Source organism: Epinephelus moara, chromosome 17, assembly GCF_006386435.1.
Source record: "Epinephelus moara isolate mb chromosome 17, YSFRI_EMoa_1.0, whole genome shotgun sequence".
Classification (NCBI taxonomy): Eukaryota; Metazoa; Chordata; class Actinopteri; order Perciformes; family Serranidae; genus Epinephelus; species Epinephelus moara.
The window spans coordinates 19,310,172-19,335,019 of record NC_065522.1 but is presented as its reverse complement, the minus strand read 5'-3'; the positions used below and the strand labels follow the sequence as shown (position 1 = coordinate 19,335,019).

The window sequence follows — 24,848 nt, the reverse complement described above, 5'->3', positions numbered from 1 at the left end:
TGATGGGATGACAGCACAATGATGTGTGTGGTATCATTGGAAAGTTCTGCTCCTGCGCTTTCATGTGATATGCATTTCTGTGCGACCCTGCATTCGCGAGTAATCCATCTAAGAGTAATGTGTGTGCAGAGCTGTATGAAAGCTCTGTTATACATAATTTTAGTGTAACTTTATCATTTTTTGTCGCTGTGAAAACATTGGACTACCAACAAGTGCTTGGTCTTGTCGGAAAGCTATGATTCCGCTGTTTCACGTGATATGCGTGGCTTCTCGCTATGACGCACGGTCGTGGAGAAAATCCACAGAGAAGAACAGGTGTGAATTTGGACGCACTATGCGTCGTTCGGGCCCATAGGGTTAAAGTAAATTTTACAGCAGTTAAGTGGTTACAATTATTTACATTATTTATGTTGTTTTTATCTTTTATGGCCAAAAGCTTCCTCTGTAACCGACTGTGTTATATAATCATATAATATCATTTGATATCGATCGCAGGCCCCTGAATCACATCGATCGAAATCGCATCATGGCAGACTCTGTAATATCGCCAAATATCGTATCATTGTCCAAAGAATCGATATAATATCGTATCGTGATGAAACTGGTGATTTCAAGTGTTTATGTTTCTTATAAGTTTGGTTTTAATTAGTTACCTGATGCTATGAAAAGGGGGTTTCATCATAAGCAGCCACATGTACGAATCAGTGTGCTCACACTCAATGGCTCTGCTTGCACTTGGATAGACTACGTGAACCTGACACCATGACAGATTGCTACTGCACAGGCTCCAAATGACATCACGAGGCTGGAATATTCTCATTTCATTTTTCTAAGTTTCATTTTCCTCTTTTGGGAGGAAGCATTGTCATCTTTGTATACAGTCTGGTTGTTCCGTGAAGCTGATGTACGTGTGTAGTGACCTAAAACCTTTGCAGTTCAATTTTAAGTCATCTATTATCAGAATTTATTTTCATTTAGTGCCGTCAGTCATTCTGAGTGCATGTGTCAGCAGGGTGACCACATGTTGGGCTGAAACTCAAGTCAGTCTCGATGAGTCACCTACCAGGAACACTGCCTTTTATCTTAGTACACTGTGGACTAACACTGCCAATAATGTCAATAACAAGTTTCCAAATCAAGGCTGACAAACTACAAACAAAACTTAAATCAACACAGTGGCAGAGGTTGAGATAAAGATTGTGTCCTTCAAGTCATGTTAATGTAAAAATTGTTTCAGTATTGAAGTAAAATTTTGGGGCAAAAGTTGTTGCCCAAACTAATGACTCAACTCTTATTGTGTAACATCAAACAAACAAATCTCGTCTTACTTTGGCGGCTTTCACATTGTTGCTCTGCCCTCGGAGTTTCAGCCATATCTGCCCGTTGTTGCCAGGAGACATGTCGTCCGCCCCGATGCCAAACGCCACCCTGAATATCCGCTCCACGGTGCCGTGCAGGGAGGTCAGATAGCCACGCAGCATCCCGTCACACGCAAATTCATCCTCCACCTCTCCGCCTCCTCCTCCATCAGCTTTGTCACTGTCCATCCCTTATTCTTAAATCGGCGGCAAAGTGTTGCACATACTGTGAAAAACACAGAACATCATGTTTACACACTTGACTGGTAATTTATTTATACTTTTCTATATATCTTATTGTCTGCTGTCGTTCTTGTCTCCCTATTTTTACACTGTGACCTCACATGTTGCCTGTTGTTCACTGGTTTACTGTATTATGTTGGCTTGTGTTACATTTTGTTGCTTATCTAAAAAAAAAACCCAAATCAAATTGAAAAAAACATACCCCCAATTAATGCCCTCATTTGGGTTTTAAATTATAGTTACATCCATTTTTTTTTTCGGTCATTACCGTTCTAAAGTGTTGCTGCTTTAATCACTGTGAGGACTGTGTATTTTTATGACTTTAAAAGCTAAAGAAGTGTTTTATTTCTCAGTGCAACTTCAAAATTGGTAAGAATATCGAACCTTCTGGTCCATAACAACAATTATAATATAAAGGTGAAACTATTTGCATAAAATTAAACAAGTTTTGTAGAAGTTAAACATATTTTGCCTCTTCTGACAAAGACGATTTTTGTCAGGAAGTCGTATAGTTACTGGTAGTTTTCCAGGACTATTCATTACAAATTCACATCATAATTAAAAGTTAATGCCTTTCAATTAAAAGCAACATTTTAAACGTGAATTTAGAGTGGGAAAAAAAACTCCTTCCAACTTTCACACCACTGTAGCGTGTCTTTCTGTCACAAGAGTCATAATTGTGAAATGTTTGTCGAAACATTCAGTGACAGTAAGTGTGGGCGCTGCTGCGATTTCCAAATGCCACGCACCTACAGTACGTACTGTATGTAGCCCAGGGTGTCTGCAGGTCCTTAAAACGTCAGAAGTAGGTGTTAAAAGTGATCAGGTCGTCGTCGCCACAGATTTTTAAAATCTAATTCCATTGATCCATTTTTGTTTTCTTTTTGTCAAAATGAGTCACGCTCTTGTGCGTGAAACAATTCTTAAAACCATATTGCTATATAACTGCAAAGCTTGAGTAACAAAGAGGGGATTTGTCCAAAAATCAGTCATAAAAATAATCATTAATCATCTTAAAACAGCTTCAAATTCAAGCATCCGATACCTGTAGACACCCTGATTCAACCTGTACTTACTGTACATACTGTAGGTCTTTTATTCTCTTTGTCTTTTATTTTTCTTTTTGTCAAAATGAGTCACGCTCTTGTGCGTGAAACAATTCTTAAAACCATATTCCTATATAACTGCAAAGCTTGAGTAACAAAGAGGGGATTTGTCTAAAAATCAGTCATAAAAATAATCATTAATCATCTTAAAACAGCTTCAAATTCAAGCATCCGATACCTGTAGACACCCTAATTTAGCCTGTACGTATAAATACTGTAGGTGTTTTATTCTTGTTGTCTTTTATTTTCTTTCTGTCAAAATGAACCTGCCACCAGACCTTATACTGTCTCTTGACTATATACATGCACTTATCTGCTGGCAAAGTGTAGGTTCAAAGCATATTCTTACATAACTGCAGTGCTTGAATAAGAAAGAAATGATTTGTCCAAAAATCAGTCATAAAAATAATCATTAATCATCTTAAAACAGCTTCAAATTCAAGCATCCGATACCTGTAGACACCCTGATTCAACCTGTACTTACTGTACATACTGTAGGTCTTTTATTCTCTTTGTCTTTTATTTTTCTTTTTGTCAAAATGAGTCCAGCTCTCATGAAACAAATCCTAGAACCCACCGCCAGACCTTATACTGTCTCTTTCCTATACACATCCACTTATCTGCTTGCAAAGTGTAGATTAAAATAATCATACATCATCTTAAAACAGCTTTAAAATCCATTGAATTTAGCTGTAGTCACCCTGCTTTATCCTGTGCTTACAGTAGGTCATTGTGCTGTTACTAAAACACGCAGTACATGTACAGTATATATTTTCATATCTATAAACAAGCAAAATATGTTGATGTTTAGATGAACTGAGGTTGCTTTGTTCTGCTTGTCCATTGATTTAAATTGTTCTAACTGTTTTAATATGTATGTATAGTTTTGCTGGATGCCAGCTTGTTAATGCTGTAACCATGGCAATAAAATGACAGGTTGTAACTGTATTGTTTACTGTATGAGTTATAAATGCAAACACTGCTGATTAAAGCTGATTTATGTGAATATGAACCGCATTTGACAAAAACCACCAGTTAAACGTGTAACAGTGCACTGTATTTCACTGTATCACGTGTTTTTAATGTTAAAACTACCCTGTAACTGTACTTGTCAAGCAAAAGCAGTGGAGCGTTCATTTCCTCTCTTAATATAGCAAACTTTGCACCTGATGTGCTGACCTATGCAAACTCCATGTCAACAAAGCTGCAGCCTTCACTAATATTAATGTACTGACATATAAAGTGCAGCTTGCTTTAGTCCAACGATGCTCCTTTTCACGCAGACTGACATTACATTGCATTACCATGGTACGAAATGTGGCCTATTGCCAGATAATGTTGTGAAACCTTTATCTTGATTAAAACAGACTTGTTGGACGTGTTTAAAAGCAAAGATAGAGCCGAAAACATACAGCAGACAGTTCAGGGTTTTTAAAATACTCAGTAAATATAATATTTCTGTGTCGTTTTCTTACGTGAGCTCGATCGCCGTGCGCCGTCAAAGTTTCGTTTCCAGCTGCTCTACGGATCCACAGAGGCAGCTCGGGCTCAGGCTTCCGCAGTCCTACAACAACAACATGTATCAGACCAAAGTTCAACGCATGCTGTAGTGTCACACACACACACACGGCAGCAGCAGAAAGGAAGAATCACGGAAGAGACACGGAGACGGTCCCGTTGCTGCTGCGGATGGCGGATGAGGAAGCTCGGAGCTGGAGCCACAAGACCACCGCGGTGGAAAGCCCGAAGACAAAACCGAAACTAAAGGAAAAAGCTTATCTCACAGTCAGGGCGGGTACTTCTGGCTGGGTATAGGGGTCATAGTGTCGCTGTGACACCTGAATTATATTATTAAATCAATCCCATACACTCAAAATGTGTCTGTAGGCTCTTTTATTGTGTTAAAATGCACCACAACAGCCTAAAAATACACACAATGCTCCTTGACTTATGTTTATTTTCCTTATTTATTAAACATAAATGATTAATATAGCAAATAAAACGTTACAAGCCTGCATGTTAAAATTTTTAAAAATGTTTTGTCTTGTGAGAGGGTCAAACAGGAGATAAAGGGGATTTCCACTGACGTCATGAGCGGGGGTTTTCTGTCTGACTTTTTGTTGTTGTTGTTAACTCCTAGTTGCCTGTGCTCAGTGACAGACAGGCTTTGTTTGTAAAGGACAGACTGAGGCTGTGTGTAAGACATTTTGTGTCCAGATATGTCTTTATCCAGTGGATAAGCAGATTTTTCAAACTACACTATGTGTTTACAAAGTGGCTTCCTTGGTGCAAGTTTATCTGTGTCAAAGACAGGAAGAGGGATGTTACCTCCTACACTACATCCTGTCTTACTCTGTCAGGGTAAAATGTGATATCTGATGGATACACTGGGTTCAATATATGTCATTTAAAGCCAAAAAACAGACATTGTGTTGATAGTAGTTTGATACAAAATAAATAAATAAAATAAAATAAAATTTAAAAATAAATAAGATGAAATAATAAGTAAATAAATAATATAAATTAAAAAAAATAATTAAAAAAAATATCTAAATATTATTTAAGTTAAAGTACAAAAGTACTGACATCAAAATATTTTAATATTTGTCCGCTCTGTGTGTATGCTGACTAAAAAAAAATCTGGTGTTCACACACACGCCTGGATCTGTTAATAGGAAACAAATAAATTGGCTCCGACTGAGCTACCCAACACCGAACGGCAAACCTCCAGGGTGGAAAAAGTGAAGCTAAGGCTGAAGTCCCAAAAACTGCAGTTCCTTAAATGGCCACTTGAGGCTGGCTCCGGTCAATCCCCAGACCCCCATGTAACATTACAGCAGAAATAAACTTGCTTACACCCTGGTACAATATAATAAAATGAAATAAGATAAAATAAAAATAAAAACAGTCTTGGTCTCTATAGCTAATTTTTAACCATTCAAGACAGCTGCACAGGGGTACAGCTTTATATGACTCACAAGAGCAAATAATCCATAATACATAAAGACATGATTCACTTTATAAGTAACGAGATGTAACCCCTTATATTACCCTTATCCTAACCTCAACCACCTGTCTTTTAACGTAATATGTCATAGCTATTGCTGGCTAAGTGCTAACTTAGCATTAGCATAAATGAGATGTGGCCTTCCCTTTACCCCTACCCTAACATTAACTACCACTCTTTTAATGTAGACAATACTTTATGTCTACATTAAATAATACTTTATCGCTAAGTTAGCATTAGCAAAAGTAATGAGATGTACCCTTCCTATTAACCTTATCCTAACCTAAACCACCTGTATTTTAATGTAATACTTAATAGCTACCATTAGCTACTTGCTAACTTAGCAGTGGTAATGAGATGTAACCCTTTAGCTTACCTTAACCACCTCTTTTTTTTTTAAACATACTCCATCTAGTTAATTGTCAACTTAGCATTAGCATAAGTAACAACATGTAACCCTTCCAATTACCCTTGCCTTCTTTTTAATGAAATACTTCATAGTTAGCTAATCTACTTGCTAACTTAGCATTAGCATAAATAACAAGATGCAGGCTAACACTTTAGCTTACCTTAACCATCTCTTTTTTTTTTTTTTTACCTAAAACTTCATAGCTAGTTGCTAAGTTGGCATTAGCAAAAGTAACAAGATGTAACTCTTCCTAGTACCCTTCCCTTTCCCTTAACCACCTCTTTTTTAACGTAATACTTCCTAGCTAGTTTATCACTAAATTAGCATTAGCATATGTAATGAGATGTAACCCTTCCCATTACCCTTACCCTAACCATAACTGTTTCTTTTTTAACACAATACTTCATAGATAGTTATTTGCTAAGTTAGCATTAGCATAAGTAATGACATGTAACCCTTCCCATAACACATACCCTTACCTTAACCACCTCTGTACTTCAAAGCTAGGTAATCACTAAGTTAGCATTTGCATGAGTAACAAGATGTAGCATTCACATTACCCTTACCCTAACCTTAACCATAACCACCTCTTCTTTGACGTATACTTCATAGCTAGCTCATCCCTAATTTAACAATTTCATTGGGACTTTACTTCCAGGCTGAGAAGCAAATGGGGCTGATCGTAGACTGATGTGAAGGTATGGTGTGCGAGTCATGTAGCTCAAGGACAGGTCACGTAGCTGCTACAGCTGCAATTATACCTAGGCTACTTAGCTTTATGGGAACCATAATTTTATACCTGTAAATAGTCATGCGTCACTGACCAACTTTAATAAATGAGCGGGCCCCTGCCTCTGCTGCTGTATCCAGTTCTCTTTATACATCCATGGGGTGTTTGTCTTCACTGTATCCTCATAACACGGTTCGTATGACATCCAAAGTTACATAGGTTAGGTTTAGGAAAAGAAACATGGTGACTACATAACTTAAAATAACTCAAAGTTCAGTTGGTTTCACACGGGACACCAACAGCGGTCTGTTGGGGGAAAGTCCTGTGTTCTTTTCCGACCCCTTCAACACCCCAACCTGCAGCCTTTTGCTCTTTATATTACTTCCTTCTTAACTCCCATGAGCGCACTCGTCACATGATCACTGTGTTCCTGATTACATATGTTCTACACAAATTAATGGCTCATGATTACATGTGTTATGTCCAAATTGTGGTGCATTACAATCAGTGCATGAGAACAGCCTGATTTGTTGAGTGTTGAGTTCAAATACCTGCAATTTTCCTCTTAATCTATAATATTAACTAATATTTTATATTTTTGTTTTAAAGTAACCAAAGGTATCAGAAAAAGTAGTGGAGTAAAAAGTATTTTCCTCTGACGTAGAGAGGAGTGTGATCTATTGGACTGCATCAGGTGATAAAAAAAAATGCATTAAGTAATACAGGTTTGGTGTTAGTCATTTAAAGTAACACTACCCATTTACTGTAAATCATATTGCAGACTACACCCTCTGCTGGCAAAACTTAAAACAGCCTTTACAGTCTTTTCTACGTCATTCTTGGTGTCAATATTTGTTTAATCTTGTGGTGTGTACATTAGGTTGGGTGTCACGGTGGCCTAGTGGTTTAAGTATCTTGTAACCACAACTTCCCTGAATCCAGCTCCACATTGAGGCCCATCATCCCTGTCTTTTTCTTCCCCTATAGAAGACGGTCTGCTTCTAGATTATCAGATAAGAACATGAAAAATGACGTAATCACAGCAAAATGAGAAAACTGGCTTTTCTGTTCAAATGTGGGCCTGGGACCGAACAGAGCAACGATCTATCTGATTATCAGCTTTCTTATAATTACAAGTATTTAAAGTGTTACAGCTAACTCTACTGACTTGTGTGTCAACCATACTCAAGCTTCCCCAAATGGTGGGAGGAATTATTATTATTTTTTTTTAAAGTATTCCAAAACTTAAGACAAACTAAAAATCATCATCAAAAAAGATTTATTAATAAAAATACATCCACATAAGCAGACATTAAATCCAATGAGAAATAGGATTAAATAATAATAATGATAACAATAATCCTGTTGTCACCACACACACTTGCCTGTTTGCTGAGCAGTCCAGAAGCAGAAGTTAAAAAAACAGTTTCACTTCTGCTTTCCTCTTTGTAGGTGGAACAAGAGCTGCTGCCACTGCGAGTAGAAAGTCACTGAATGAGCAGCAGGGTTTTTACACTCTCTGTCGATACGGTTGAACGATGAGGAAGAAGAGTATATCCCTAAGGGTGAGTGGTTTCCCCATTTAAAAAGAAAAAATCACCTTAACATTCTTATTAGTGTTTTAAGTGTCTGTGGTGTTGATTTGATCAGGAAATCGTCAGACTGTGTTGTGGTTTTCACCTTTTATCTGATATTGTCTTTTCGTGTATATAGACCTGTTTTGTCTACATAATGCAGATCTGTTGTGTTTAAGCTTGTAGGTTCAAGACATTTGCTTTTAAACTAAAATAGAAAGAGTTCAGGAGGGTGGACAACATAGAAGGTACCATATAGTATAAGGTAATTAAATACAACAGCACAAAGTTAAACTGACCCAATCTCAAAGAAAACTATTAGTGAGCATTACTGCATTTTACAGGTGTTCCTATTATTTTGTCCACTGCCTGGGACTTTCTGATATGAGTTAGGTAGCCTCAACAACAAGCAATGTGGTTTCCTGCTGACTCTGTGTATGGTGCTTGTAGAATATATGTGCCCCCCGGGTGACATATGAAACCATTTAAAAAACCACCTGAGAAGTTCAGCTGAAGAGAAAAAGTGAAGATTCTTTATCATTATTCATCAATGATGTCATTAGTTCAGCATAAAATGCCGTGTTAGGTTCTCCAATGTGAGCATCTCTTGCTTTTCTCTGTTTTATAAATGACGTATGTCTTGGTTTTAGATTATTGGTGACAAAACAAGCAGTTTGAAGACATGAGAGTGGACGCTGGGGGATTTTGAGGGGCATTTCTCATCACTTACTGTCATTTTATGAACCAAACAGTTGATTTATTCAAAAAAATAATAACAATAATCGATAGATTTTAAGTTCAAGTGTTTTGTCATCTGTAGAGGAACCACACGACTCTATCTTGTCCGGAGGAACTCTTATTTTAAAGGCATTAAATGTACAATACGTTACGGAGAGAGGAGTCTAAACCAGTTCTAGATCAGGTAGAAAAGATGGACGCCTTAGAAATATCATATGTATAGATATACAAGTTCTTTGTGTATTTATCCTCCTGAGACCCTGTGTCCTCATATGAGGACATCAAATTTCAGGTTTACTTGACCTTATACTTGATTCTACTTAGCTCAGACCTCTCATCCTCATTCGTGGACACTTATTTTGTGCCATCTAGTGGTAGTAAGAGCACAATAACAGCTCCCGACACAAAAATGGTACAAAGGTACAAATCTGATGAAATTTAATGGATGATACATGTTTATTCATGATTAATAATGTTTGTAGTTTGATAGGGCAACAAATTTGCCCAATTTTAGCGACAGAAAGGAGCTAAGACACTGGAGCAGCACTCGCTGAAGGACCTTGGGACTTTATTGTTGTTGACAATGTTTAGTTTTTTATACTTATCAGGTCCTACTGATCCCGAATAGCTAGGAGAAATTAAAAATGCATACCAAATGAAAGTTCCGGTGTCAGGACGTTATTAGTCATTTGTCATATTTACTATTAAACTTGTACTTTGATATGTCATATGGCATTTTTGTAATGGTGCAACAGGCTACGGTTACTCGTGGGATGGGACTTTATTAAAATGTATCAAACTATATTTCATACTGTAATTTGTATATTCTGAAAAACTAATTGAAAATACTTTGAACATAAAAAGAGAGAAACATGATACAAAGAAATACTGAGCATTGATAAAGAGACGTTACACTTCCATTCAAAGTCGATCCTTGATATGATTTCATAAGATTACTTGTTCAGAACAAAAAGCACATATATAGTTAACCTCCTAAGGTCCTTAAACCCCCAAAGTTCCCCCTAAATTTCCCCCCCCCATGGCTTCAGGGACTGTCTTTAGAATGCTTAAACTCAATTATTTCATCTTTCCACCACCTAATCGGGTTGAGGTTTCTTTCCACTGAACTTCACTCGCCAACCGTATCTCCGTGCAGAAGGAAGCCTACATCTACTCATGGATGACAGGCTCGTGCTCGTGACAGCGTGACATGTAAACATTAATGGCGTCCTCCTCGGCTGAGCTGTAACATTAGCTGGCCTAGTGGTGCCAGGTTAGCTAACAACATGCTTCCTCCTGTGCGGCAAATCGGTTGGCGGTTGTAGTTCAGTAGAAATAACACACACCAAAACAATCTAGATTGAGAAATAGCACTACAGGTAAGAGGTAAAATATGTGTTTTTAATTTCAATGGCTGTCTTTAACTAGACTAAAGGTCGAAAAGTCAAAACTGGGCACTGGCACATCCAAGAATTAAACCAGCCTCCATGATTGAGTGACTGGTAAGATCCTCTTTATTAAAGAGGAACTGTGCTTTTCATTGTTCTGGCCTCTAAGGGTTTGGTTATCATGAATTATTTCCTCCTCCAGTGAACTATGGAACTACAAAGCTGTGTAGCTCCAATTATGATTGAAGACTCCTGCCTGCAGGCCTGGAAGGTGACTGGCTCCGGGGGCTTCGGACAAATCTACAAAGCCAGGCATTGTCAGTGGGGCTGTGATGTGGCCATCAAACTGCTTCATTTTGATGACGGGTAAGCAGTCACAAAAAGCTTTCTGATTACATTTAAATGAAGTTGTGAATTATTCATAATACAAACAAACACACACACAGGAAAAGTGCGGCTTTACTGCGTGAGATCGACATGATGCGTCAAGGAAGCAGTCCGTTTGTTATTCAGGTCCGAGGGGTTTTCAGGGGTCGAGTGCCCAACTCTGGCTCGTCAACACAACTCGGCCTGGTCATGGAGTTCATGGAGAGAGGATCGCTGGCCACCCTACAGGTAAACAGTGGTGGAAGAAGTGGGCCACTCATATCTTTTGCTTAAAGGAACAGTGTGTAAGATTTAGGGGGATTTAGTGGAATCTAGCAGTGAGGACTGCACATTGCAGCCAGCTGAAATGTCTCCCGGTTAGAATTCCATCAGTGTTCATGGTTCAGGTGGTTCTTACAGGGAGCTGAATTGTCACTTCCTCTCCAAAACAAACAGACCTAGTGATTTGAACCAGTAAATTACACAGAATAAAACAGTTTTACATTTAAAAAATCATTGTTTTTGTGATGCTCTCGTTGCAGAGGGGCTGCTCATTTAAAAAACAGTGCGTAGGATCCATACTAGAAATGTACGTACAGACAAAAGCCAAAAATGACATGGGCCAAAAAATATTCGACAATTTCTACAGCCAGGCTTCCTCCTCAGCATCTTTGTCAACAATTTACCATCTCCAAAATTTTCATGGGTCAAAGTTTCTCCCATTGAGTCTGCGTTTACAGATCACAACTTTGCGTGGGTTAATCCTTTCAGGCCTCATTTTGTGTGTACGCAATGTTTATAAATGAGATCCCAGGTGATTAAAACCAGTAAAAACACTGAATGAAGCAGTTTCACGTTGCGTGTCGTTTCTCAGAAGCTATATAGTGATGGCCAAATGAAGCCTCATGAACCACTTTCTTTATTTTCTGACCCCACCAGATGGCGCTCTTGGTTTAAAGATAAAGGCTGAAGGACTGGCAATGAAGTGTGCTTTCAGACCTTTGTTGAACACACAGCGCCATCTAATGGCTTCAGAAAATAAAGACAGTGGTTCATGAGGCTTCATTTGGCCATCACTACCTAGCAACCGCTAACTTGTACTTGCCAAATTTTCTCTTTTTCTTACTTTAGATCCAGATGTCCAGGTGGTTTTTATTGGTAGCCAAATTATCAGCAGAGGTCTTTTCCTCCCTAAAACAAACAGACAGAATCGCAAATTGCCCAATCTAGAGCCAGTGTTTAGTTGGACTGTTCTGGGCTACCGTAGAAATATGGTGGTGCAACATAATGATCTCTGTAGGACTCACTTCTTGTGTAGATGTAAGAGGCTCATTCTAAGGTAACGAAAACACAACAATTCTCATTTTCAGGTGATTAAACACTAAAGAAAACAAACTTAATATATTATTACTATATTACAATCCATTGCTGTATATATATAGTAATATAAAAGGGAACAGTACATAACGCTTCAAAAGTAATGACTTATATTTGTTGATTCAAGAATTTTCTTATGTGTATTTGAATTTTTTTAAGTTATACAATGACTGAAATAAACTAAATTAAAACAAAGCCACAAAAAATCTTTCCAGATGTACCCTACAGTGTGACAAATGCCATACCGAAAGAGCCAGTGTTCTCCACAGTATTGTTCTCCGTCCAAAGTTAACTCCGTTTTGGACTAACGTATTCAAATTCTCTCAGTTATAACACATACACTAATGGAAAACAAAAATCCAAGTAGTAGTAGTAGTAGTAGTAGTAGTAGTCTTCTGACATGTCTGAATTATACTGTTAATTATTAATTATTATTCTGTGATAATAATAAGGTGATTCCAAACTTTTGATTGATAGTGCATCTATAGTAGAAAGCATACGAATAGTTCATTTACAGCACAATCTCTAACTATGGAAACAATCCTCCAGGAAACCTTAGGTGGAGCTCCACCGTGGCCGCTGGTCTTCAGACTGGCTCACCAAGTGGCTCTGGGAATAAACTTCCTCCACAGTCTGTCTCCTCCCCTGCTCCATCTGGACCTGAAGCCCAGCAACGTGCTGCTGGACTCCTATCTCAATGCCAAGGTGAGTCCCAGGCTGTCAGGGAAGATGAGGCCTCATCCTGCTTACTTTATATTGTTATATTAGTTTGCACTCTGCCTTGTGGACAGTAGCAGCTCAGTCTCTATGGAGACAACGTGGACCCTGTAAGTCATGTATGCAGTGGTGCCTCCAAGGGGGGGCCAGGGGAGCCATGCCCTCCCCAGTGTTACAATAGTACACCAATATTACTGTGTTAAAGAGGCTCTGGCACCCTCATTTTTCAAGCAAGTGCGGAGACATTGCTATCTTATGAAACTAGAAAATCTAAGGCATTCATTGGTAGCAGGTCGGCATAGCTTGTTAGAAAGTGGGCTAAATAAAGCTCCAAAATTAGGCTAAATTTTGGTGAGGGAACAACCGGCCAATGCGAACGCTGCACGTAAAAACCCCACACCCCTATTACTTTCAATGTACAATGCCACAGCAGCGGTGGCGCTCCTGGACATGCCACCCTGCAGAACTTAACGACATTGTCCTATTTCCAACTGCCCTGCCCCCAGAATTAAATGCATTCTCCCCACACTCGCTCTCAGCTTGTACATACCAGCTCCCATAGCAGCTCTTCTTCTCTGCTCCTGTGGCAGCTCGACTCCTCTCCTCATCATGGATGCATAAAGAGAAATCTGTTGCTATTGCTGTGTCTTGTGTTTGACCAAGAATAGATGATGAGAGACGTGTTGCTGAGGTCAAGAAATGTCCCGAGTTAAACGACCCACGCTCCTGTCATTATTAATAGATAATATTTTATTAGAAAAATAATCCACTCACTGTTAATTGGCTCCCGTTATTATAGATGCAACACTTGGGTCAGATAGACCTCATCAGTCATTAACTACTAAATATCATATCAAATCAAATATCATCAACTTTGTAAGTTCTTTGTATGTTTTGTGTTCAAAAATCTTAATTTGTAAAGTAACTAAAGCTGTCAAATATAAATGCAGTGCAGTAAAAACTTCAATATTCCCTATGAAATTTGGTAGATTATAAGTATAAAGTGGCATGGACAGAAAATACTCAAGAACAAGTACCTCAAATTTGTACTTAAGCACAGGTCTTGAGTAAATGTACTTAGTTACATTTGACCGCTGGCCATCATTTACCTTTGAGCTCTCTGTCTCCGGCTTATTTTCTCCCCAGCTTACAGATTTTGGCCTTGCCCGGTTTTACCACAGCGTCACACGGGCTTCCAAGGACGACAGTGAAGAGGAAGGAGGGACGATCAACTACATGCCACCGGAGGCATTTCAAATATCGTACAGCCCTACGAAAGCCTCTGATATCTACAGGTACAGGAGCACCGAACCAACACATCATATAATGACAAATAATGACGCATAATTTTAATTTGAAAGGCTTTATGTGATCATCCTGATGTTATATGGACTTTGTATCAGAGGAGAAAATTTAGTACATGAAAACATGAGCAAGGGTCATTTATCAGCTTTGTGTTGAGGCTGAAGCGTCATGACAAGAAATCAATATATTAGAGGCATAGTCCTTTAACAGATGAGGGGAATGGTTTCAGTATTCAGTAAAGGCATTTACTGTCATTGCTCAGACTTCCAGGTAATCAGGTGACTTCCTCATCTGCCAAACCGCACCCAAATGCTTCGACATCTCCCATCTGGACTCCAAATACTCTGACACTGGTTTAATTGTTGTCATTGAATGTTGTCATTATCACATGACCTAAAACAAACTCTTCCATCAGTCAACCAGGGTGTGATTGTTATGGCATGAGTAGTAATCCTGGCATGTAACTCTCTGTCTGTCTTTCAGTTATGGTATTCTCTTATGGTCCATTGTCACAGGGAAACAGCCATATGCATGTAAGTGTGTCTTTGCCTTTTTTTTTAGCCTCTTTCTCACCATCTATGCTTAAAAAAATCTATCCTCCTCTTAGTTTTTCTTCCTCATGTGAGTGTATTTTGTTTGCTTTATGAAGCATGGTGCAGGAATGGCAGGATTTTACGAATGTAACCACACCTACTGTTTGTTTTCTTGGCTCTGAGCCGCAGGGTATAAGCCTGTAAACAAAAGTCACGTGGACCAAAATCTACTGCATTGCAATGTTAGCAAGACTGCCTTTTGAATTTATTCTAATGTCACAAGATTTTGTTTGTAGGTATTGGTTGTAGAGGTGTCTGCGTTTTCTCCAATGTAACGGAACTAGGTGGCACTCGGCTTGTGGTGCTCACAGCGCCAAAAATATACATTTTAAAAACTCAACATCAGTGTCTCTTTCCAGAAATCATGACTCAGTTACTCAAGATATTCCCCAGACCTTGTTGTGAGCAGTTTCATGACACGTAGGGGCTATTTTCTTTCTACCCTAGCACCAATGACAAGGAAGTGTGCATCTACTGCTAGCTCACCTAGCACCACTGAGCTAGCTAACGTTATAGTACAGGCGAGGAGGACGCAATTAATGTTTACATCTCGCGTTCTCACAAGCATGATCCTCTCATCCATGAGTAGATGTGTGCTTCATTCAGGAACTATTTTCTCTCTACCAAACTATACAAGCCAACTGGATCACTGCGCAGAAGGAAGCGTGCATCTGCTGCTAGCTCACTTAGCACCACTGAGCTAGCTAACGTTACAGTTCAGCCGAGGAGGATGCCATTAATGTTTACATCTCATGCCTCCGTGAACATGAGCCCTTCATCCATGAGTAGATGCACACTTCCTTCTGCGTAGTGATACTACTGAGCTTGGTAGAAAGACAAATAAACCCACCCTCCTGAGATGATCTGCAGAGTTGGGTGAAATCTATGGATTTGCCTCCATGAGCAGCATCTTCTGCATTATATGTTGTCATTTGATCCATTGTTAATATAAAAATATAGAATAATGAAGCTTTAGGCAAAGTATGAAGACATATCTGAATGTAAGCATCAACCCACACCTTATATTCAGGTCTTACTAACCACAAAGCCACTCTGACACCCTTTTAAATTCTTCTTCCACTGTAGATGCAAAGTCCAGCTTAGTGCGTATTCGCATCCCAGAGGGAGACCGTCCATCACTGGACGAGATCAGGTCCCAGGCTGCGGGGCTTGCAGGGCTGACAGGGCTGATTGACCTCATGGAGAGATGCTGGGACACAAGACCCAAACAAAGGCCCACCGCTCTCAGTAAGAAAACTCCTTTATTTACCTCTAAAACTCTTAAATGACACATAAAATATACCTTTAGGAGCTCGTGATGCCTGGCCAGTCTTAATGTTACATCATTAATCGATGTTGTGTCCAATAGAGTGCACGACTGAGGCAGAGGAACTGTTTAAGATGCACAAGCATGCCATTCATGATGCTGTCCACCATGTGGTGAAGCAACTGGTGGGGACCTAATCTCTTCATAAACACTCAAGTCATGCAAAGATGGTGTAAAAAAAAATTAGCATGACGCAGCAGATTACTATTTTTATCATGTACTTCTTTCTCTTCCTCTTTCCAGGACCGAAGGGAAGAAGAAAGAATGATTGAGCAGGTTCAGAGGGTTCAGATCACCCAGGCTGCAGGTCTGTTTCTATGGTACCTGCTTAAATCCCGCAACTTTAGAAGATGATTTTTCTACATCATGCTTATTTACTTTCTGAAACATAAGCTACTACTCTCATGTCTGTAAGCTAACTCGGAAGCTTCAGCCCATGGATGTGTAAAGAAAACTTGATTCTGTTCATTCCATAAAGCAAATAAAGCTTGATTTTAGCGATATAAATATCCCCGGATCTTCAGCAGTGTGGGGCCCTGAAGCAGGCTGCCTGCTGCTGCTAACTTCCTGTTTAGCCCTCTGCTATCATGAATGGGGATAGGAATGACTTAACCCTTTCCTAAAAACAGAAAAAATATATACACATATGTATTTCATTACCTTTTTAAAAAAAAAAAAATAATTTTCTAAAAATTTTCTGTCTTTTAATATTTTTAATAATTGATATTCAGGTCATTTTCTTATCAGCTTTTACCATTTTCTTTGGTCATTTCCCCCCCATAATACAAACGATTTGCTGAGGTTTAAAAGGTTTGAATGCTTGTGAAGGCCTGCGTCTGAATGAAAAGTGATGTTGATTCATGTTTCAAAGGGCTAATCCTGCAGCTCTTAAAGACTTTCTAAATGTTATCTGACCAACTGGATCGAATTCCAATCGTAAAACGAGCGACTATGCGTAGGTTGTGTTGCGCAGAAGAAATGTATCTACTGATCTGAAGACATTGCCCATATCTACATCCCGAATGTTATAATTCCATGTTTGCCCTGCTGTAAAAAAACAGCTTAGACTGACCAGGCTGGTAAATCGACTAAAACAAGGTTCAGCAACCTTTGCTATCAAAAGAGGCCGGCTATTAGGTCTAAATTAGCCTGTCAATATTACTAATAGTTCTAAGTGAGCATTCATTAATATGATTTAGCATAAGGTGGCTACTCTGCAATGTATAAAAAATAAAGGTTATTCATTTCCATTTCCATATATTTTTTTCTGTAAAAGCCAAACAGAGCCACTGGAGAGAGGCTAAAGACCTGCAGGTTGCCTACCTCTGAACTAAACCATCCTGACACCAACTAAAACCAGCTGATATCTAAAGCTGGTTGATGCTGTTTTTTTTCAGCAGGGTGGCCACTATGTAAAATTGGCTTCAAAGCCCAATGCTGTTTCTAAGGGCTTACTTTAGCCAGTTAGCTTAGCTTAGCAGAAAAACTGGAAACATGGAAAGACTAGCCTAGCTCAGCCCGAAAGGCAACAAAATCCACCTGCCAACACCTCTTAGGACGCATTCACATTGGCGCTATTTGGTCCGCTTCAAATGAACCTTGGTCCGCTTCCATGGAGTGGTGTGAACGCTCATTCGAACTCTGGTGCTGACCAAACGAGTGAACCCTGGTCCGTTTGAAAACTTGGGGTCTCGGTTCACTTGCAAGTGGACCCTGGTGCGGTTCGCTTACAGTGGGATATGCAAATGAACTATCCAGCAAACCAAAGACAGGAAGTGATGTAGAGCGCAGTGCATTTTGGTGTTTTTGTGGTGACCAAGCCGGCTGAAGGGGATGGATTTCCGTTTTCCGGATTTTCGTCTTCCTCATGCTTTTTTCTGGTGGTTTGGTCCACTTTAAAAAGTGCAGTGTGAAAGTGAACCGAACCAAATGAAGGTGTGAAATTTTTCGTCATTCCCCACCCAATCGAACCGAGCCTCCCTGACTATCCTGGTGTGAATGCGCCCTTAATTTCACTAAAACGTCATAATTTGTTGAATCTGTACAAGAGTCAAGCAAGCTGGAACACTATATCTTGCTAGCTGTTTCCACCTGTTTCCAGTCTTTATGCTAAGCTAAGCTAATAAGTGGCTAGCTGTAGCATCATATTTAGCGTATAGACATGAGAGTAGTGTCGCATATTTCCCAAAATGCCAACATTTTCTATGACTCATCTTTCTTTTGTGGTGTGGTGTTCATAACATGTCTCCAGTATTGTGTTTTCAACAACAGGAACTTAAAATCTTTCTGTCAAAACTTTTCTAAAGTCAGGAAGTAGTTTGACTTACTGACTTCGATTAAACCATGTAGAAATGTCAATTCGCAGCACTTCTTTTCACATTTCATCATTTTATTTCATTTTATTTTTTTGCAGTGGCTGAACGTTTCGCAGAAGTGACCGTTTGTGATAGCGTGCCGACGCGTGGCCCACCGATCCAGGTGAGCTTCAAACATTTTTGACGGCCACTGCAGCCTGCTGAGACTCCATCAGAGAAACATTTACTTCCTGTCTTTTACAAACACTAAATATTTCAATTAGTTTTACTTAAAGACTCAGTTACAAAACACTATCTAGGATCCTTAATTGTCAACACACTTTAACATCATCATTCAGTCTCTTTTTAGGTCAGTGTTGATGAAGTTGTTTTTCTTTTAGCCCAGGAACGACTCACAATGTGGTCTGTGACAGAATGTTTTTTTCTTTGCCACAAATTGGTCAATGCTGTGGTGTTTTTTTTTTTTTTGTTTTTTTTTTTTGCTGCAGTGGGGGAAATGTTACATGCATCACTTCCTGCTGCGCCAGGGGAATTTTTACAGGAAAGAGACACAGCGAATAGCCCAGAGTTTGGATCATGGTTAGGCAATCTGTGACAGAAAGTAAATATGAATATAAGCAAGATTATGAGTTTCAGAGTGTGTATTGACTTATATTCTGAAAATCTTTTTTGTCTTGGATCACCAAAACAGACTACCAACCAGTTATTTCCTGTTTAGCAAAATATATATACAAACTGGTAATTAGCTGTAGTCCTTATGATGTGTTTACAGTGCAACTTTTAATCTCCTTTGTTGCAGGAAATGTCTGGCAGGTGGACCACAAACCAAAGAGACCCAGCAAAAATCAGAGGTAAGAAAGAAGTTGGTGTTGAAGCTGCACAGAAACTCCTATAGTAGGAGGGAAACTTGTTTTTAGATCACAAATCAGACAAACAAATCATGTGTCATGGTTTCAGATCAATGTTTTCCCTTTCAGATCCGCCTTCGTATCGACCTGCAAACGTGTGCTATGGTGACGTGAGCCGCCCGGCGACGGAATACAAAGAGAAAAAGTCCTCTGTTTGCCCCATTCGATCATCGCCGCCTTCTCCCTTGGCTGGGAGGTCATCTCAAAGCAAAACACAAGCAAAACCTTCCCAGCTGGCTTTTAGGAAACACCTGTCTCCACCGTACCAAGTGGGTTTTTGACTTTGCATCACCGCATTAAAAACACATTCCATAATGAGAGAGAGCAACTGCATTAAAAACACAGTATATTTTCTTTATTAAAGAGTATTCACAAAATCAAATCAAAATCAAATTCTTATTAAAGGGAAAGTTCACCCCTAAATCAGAATTTAATATTTTTCCTATTACCTGTAATGCAATTTATCAGTCTGGATTGATTGTAGAGATGTCTGCCTTCTCTTGAATATAATGAAACTAGATAGTACTCGGCTTGTGGTGCTCAAAGTGCCAAAACAAACAAACAAAAAAAAACCTACTCAACAGCAATGTCTCTCCAGAAATCATGACCCAGTTACTCAAGATAACCCACAGACCTTGCTGTGAGCAGTTTCATGTAGGAACTATTTTCTTTCTACCGAACTACACCTGCCAACCACATCACCGCGCAGAAGGACGCGTGCATCTACTCACAGGCGAGAAGCCTGTGCTTGTGACAGCTCAAAATGTAAATAATAATGGTGTCCTCCTCAGCTTGGAGGGTAAGGAGCTCCCGGACCCGCTGGTCTTCCTGTTTGAGTTAGCTGCTAACTGCTATCGGAGCTTTTTAAATCTCCCGCCATGGGTTGCATGCATAACACAACAGCAAAACATCACACTCTGCCTGTCCACGGTCCCGTCCTGCCAGCTGTCCCTTTTATGCAGACACAGTTTTGACACTGGTACTACCTCCGCTAACGGCTTAAAGGCGAGACAACCCCCATTCTGCGATCGTACCTTTTGTACAGAACGGTGAGGCAGCATAACAACGCCTTATTCCCGACTTGAACAGGCAATGTAAAAGGGGCTACAGTTGGCGGATGTAGTTTTGGTAGAAAAAAAAATAGTTCCCTCATGAAACTGGTCAAAGCAAGGTCTGCAGATTATTTGCATAACCGTGTCATGATTTCTGGAAAGAGACATTGCTGTTGAGTTTTTCAAATGTATTTTTTGGCGCTTTGAGCACCACAAGCTGAGTGCCATCTAGTTCCATTATACTGGAGAGAAGGCAGACATCTCTACAGCCGATATCTTCAACACTTAGTGGCTCACACCAAAACAATCTAGACTGATAAACCAACCCACTCTCACTTGACGTTGAAATCTGGCGCTTGGGCAGTGACTTGCGGCGTCAGACACTGACGAAAATAGCCATCCTTTAATGTTGGCATGATTTGCGGCCGGTCACTGTTATAGTTTAATGGCACTCGGCCACATCAGGGGGAAATGCGGTGGGAGAAGAACGAAGTGACGAAGTGACGAAAGTCCGAGTAGGGTGGGCGGGTCCAACAAACACCGACTTTCACCTGGGAGAGCGGTGTTCATGTCCTGTAAGATTCTAAAGCCAAATCCTCTTCTTTTTTCCTAAACCCAACCTTGTGCGTTAGTTGTTGGAGAAACCCCCCCCCCCCCGACAATTTGCGTTGTTGTACTGGCATAGTGCGTTTATTTCGAAAGAGACTGTATGTAAACATTAAATTTACTGTGAAAACAGAAGTGTATCTTGAAAGAAGACAATGCATGTAACAGGCAGAATTTGACAAGGCGTCCCAGAACGTCAACACCCAACACACCCACCTTGCACGTCGTATGTGAACGTAGAAAGTCCATGACCAAATGTCAACACGTGACGGTCGGAGTGAGAATGTGTTGGCTAAATGGCACTACAGGTAATTGGAAATCAGTATAGGTGTTGTTTGTGGAACTTGGTTTCTAAGACAATCAGGTCTCATGAACACCTCATTTATTGAAGACTGGAACAAATATATCAACGTCAACTGCTGCTGATTTTCTCACCCTTTTCATTTTTGTATCTGTAGCGTCAGTACTCCAGCCCTGACACTTTGCCCTGCCACCCTGCCCCTGCAGTCCATATCCGCTTCAGCAACGTCACTGGACTTCAGCAAGGCGACAACAACACCATGCACATTCAAATTTGTGACCCAGGCGATAGGAAACGGCACCCAACAGCACCACCTAGGGTCAACCTCCCGCTATCACATTCAGGAAGCTGGAGGGACAAGACAGGAGGCATGGGCTGACTTCACATGCAGCTCTTCAATTCTAAGTTCTCCAAATTTCTGTCACAGTTCTCCATGTTGGGTTTATCCATACTTGCACAAGAGGAAGGTCGTGGTTTGTACAAGAGGCTCCCTGTATGAATGCATTTAAAAAATCTTTGTTTCTGCTTTTCAAATCTGGACAGGATTCAGATGTTTTAGTAGCATGCTGGCTTTTAATAGAATATTTTGCTATGCTATTTTTTTTTATAACAGTCTTTATTTATTTTGCTTCTTTTGTTAGAGAATTTAAAACCAATGAGCAAAAACCTCACACCTTTTTTTGCCCTGTCAGCAGCTTAAATGGGAGCCAAGTCTGGTCATATGGTTTTGCTTTTCCGCCAACTGTGGTCAACAAAAAATATCCACAGTCTTAGTGCCAGCTCGCAGTCATGTGCCAAAAATCGCCCTTAACAGCAGACTGACTATTAATCAAAAGAGGTTGATATATAACCTCTATTGTTTTTATTTCAGCCTCAGTGCCAGGTGCACATATGGCCGCCCCTTTGGTGTGTCATGGAGGTTAAAACTAACATTAAAAACAAATTGCAAGTATTATTTTGATCCAGCCCTTAAATACTGATCATCAGATTATACTATGTAGAGATATTTTTAGGAAGCGCAAATGTTTTTTGTACTAAATGCATTAATTTGGTGTCTTTTATTCTTATGTGTCCTTGTGTGGCTATATTTTCACAAACACAGGAAGTGCAGCCAAGAAAATGAATTGAATTATTTTTCTACAAATACCAAACACGGAATTGATTTTTACTTTGAGGTGTATATAAAATGATTCGCAGTAAAATGCAGGATGTTGCAGTTGATGTGTCGATGCTGCCATTGAAAGCAGGCACCTTGAATACTCAGTAGAAGCATGATGTAGCTTCAGTGAAGTGTTGGAACGAGCATGTGTGGAATATTTATGTGATATTGTGTGTAGTATGCAAAAAAAAAAAAAAGCTTTATCTCTAAGGATACGTCTCTGATAGGATCATGGGGTTTTGATCATAGGATCAAGATTTATTCTTTAATCCTGAAGGTACTAATGGGAAATATTCAGCAAAGGAAACAAAGTTCCTGGAGATTGTAATAGTTAAAAAGTACTTTTGACTTTGATTCATAATAAAAAATAATAATACATTTTATGTTTGTATTCAAATTTTTTTTTTTAAATCAGCTTAAGTCCAGTAGTTCAGCAGTTTCTGAAATACTCAGACCAGCCCGTCTGGCACCAACAACCATGCCACGTTCAAAGTCACTTAAATCACCTTTCTTCCCCATTCTGATGCTCGGTTTGAACTTCAGCAGGTCGTCTTGACCATGTCTACATGCCTAAATGCATTGAGTTGCTGCCACTTGATTGGCTGATTAGCTATGTGCATTAACAAGCAGTTGAGCAGGTGTATAATAAAGTGGCTGATGAGTGTATAGCACTAGTTCCTAGTGTTGGCCAAATGAAGCCTCATTAACCACTTTCTGTATTTTCTGACCCCACCAGATGGCGCTCTTGGTTTAAAGATAAAGGCTGAAGGACTGGCAATGAAGTGTGCTTTCAAACCTTTGTTGAACAGACAGCGCCATCTGGTGGCTTCAGAAAATAAAGACAGTGGTTCATGAGGCCTCATTTGGCCATCACTACTTTTCAGCTTTAATACCTAGATAAAACATTTATTAGAAAAGTAATCAAAAAGTAATTAAATATAATAAGTTACATTACTTTGATGAAGTAATTCAAATGGTTACATTACATGTTACCTAGTAATGACATTCCCAACACTGCTAACTTTCTCGTTTTACACAAACTTTGCAGTTATGGTGTTCACTATTTGGGTTAATTGCACAATTTATCAGTTGCTCTGTACTGTTGTTGTTATGCATTTAATATATTATGAAATATCCATAAAATATGTCATTTTGTCGTCAGTTTACTCAACGAGAAAGAAGGGGTCCCTTAAGGAAATAGGCTGGGAACAGGGGCGTAAATATAGACAGTGCAGGCAGTGCAGGCAGTGCTGCTGGTTAAATCAAAAATGGTGTGATTTTCTATATTATGACCTCAAAAAGGCAAACCCATCTCCATCATGGTTTTCTGCTGTTTGTAAAAAAGTATCAATCTATAACAAAAGTATATGTTTATTCTACATTAACTATAAAAAAATATAATTTAACTATGAAAAACTATTAAGTTAAACTAATAATTTCCTATTTTCTTTTGTAGTTTTTGTCATATGCAGATATGTGATGATGATTGCTGGGGAATATGTACTGTATGTTGATGTTGTCCAATATCAAGTTGCTGTCTGATCATGTAACGAGACAGCACATTCAGCTGGGCACATCTGCAAGCGGATATCACATAAATGCGGCAGGAAGACACGCTGTTGTTAAAATATTTATACACCTAAAACTGTGTGTGTTTGTGCTACATAACCAGTAACTAGGGCGCACTAGTGCCCATCACAATAGCATGCACTGGGGCCCATCGTAACTCCCTTACTCCACTGGCTGGGAACCACTTATATTTATCATAATATTTGATTTCTATGAATGAAACAATTTCAGTCGTCAGTCATTTTTAAGCATCAATACTGCTTTTCTGTTTATATCTTTGTAAACAAATATCTTGTCTTGTCTTTCCATTTAACAAACACAGGCTCCTCCCCCTCTTCCCCTCAATAATTTCAGTACAGTCCCTAAATCCAGTTTTAAAATAATCCTATTTCAGTGAGGTGTAGTGCCATGCTTGTTTCCTGTCTTCTATCAATCACTGTGGTAACTTTCCTCAAGCGTCTGTAGGTGGCACTCTTGTATTTTTTAGCTATGGTGTCTTTTACAGACGTCAACCTGCGTCTTCTTCTGTTTATTCCAAACAAATCACTTCTGTAGGGAACATTTACCCAACAACGAAACAGCTGTTTGTGAGAGAAATCTGGTCAATGTATTATTTGAAATCTGTCACAGCAAAAGAAGAAATCAAAATGAACATTCATTTAAATATAAAAATAGACAACATAGATTTGCCTGTGTTTTA

At 39.3% G+C, this 24,848-nt stretch overlaps 4 protein-coding genes across 4 annotated transcripts in view; 3 read left to right on the top strand and 1 right to left on the bottom strand.

Annotated features, from left to right (window-relative positions):
* The window catches only part of khnyn (KH and NYN domain containing), a 21,632-nt gene extending 16,980 nt beyond the window's left edge, over positions 1–4,652 (bottom strand). Inside the window, exons 1-2 of the mRNA XM_050066430.1 lie at positions 4,183–4,652; positions 1,329–1,584 (exon numbers count right to left, since the gene is read on the bottom strand). Of these exons, the coding sequence (XP_049922387.1) occupies positions 1,329–1,547 (219 nt within the window). The 5' untranslated portion in view covers positions 1,548–1,584; positions 4,183–4,652. The remainder of the gene's footprint in view (positions 1–1,328; positions 1,585–4,182) is intronic.
* The window catches only part of LOC126403715 (serine/threonine-protein phosphatase PP1-beta catalytic subunit), a 659,813-nt gene that overhangs the window by 129,274 nt on the left and 505,691 nt on the right, over positions 1–24,848 (top strand). The gene's annotated exons all lie outside the window — the stretch shown is intronic.
* The window catches only part of c17h11orf68 (chromosome 17 C11orf68 homolog), a 616,176-nt gene that overhangs the window by 129,280 nt on the left and 462,048 nt on the right, over positions 1–24,848 (top strand). The gene's annotated exons all lie outside the window — the stretch shown is intronic.
* ripk3 (receptor-interacting serine-threonine kinase 3) lies at positions 8,306–22,959 on the top strand. The gene is made up of 13 exons (XM_050066440.1): positions 8,306–8,418; positions 10,756–10,919; positions 11,000–11,168; positions 12,846–13,001; positions 14,160–14,308; positions 14,802–14,851; positions 15,998–16,159; positions 16,281–16,363; positions 16,482–16,545; positions 18,652–18,716; positions 19,353–19,404; positions 19,531–19,730; positions 21,578–22,959. Exons 2-13 carry the CDS (start codon positions 10,762–10,764, stop codon positions 21,797–21,799), a joined length of 1,530 nt encoding a protein of 509 aa, XP_049922397.1. The 5' UTR covers positions 8,306–8,418; positions 10,756–10,761; the 3' UTR covers positions 21,800–22,959.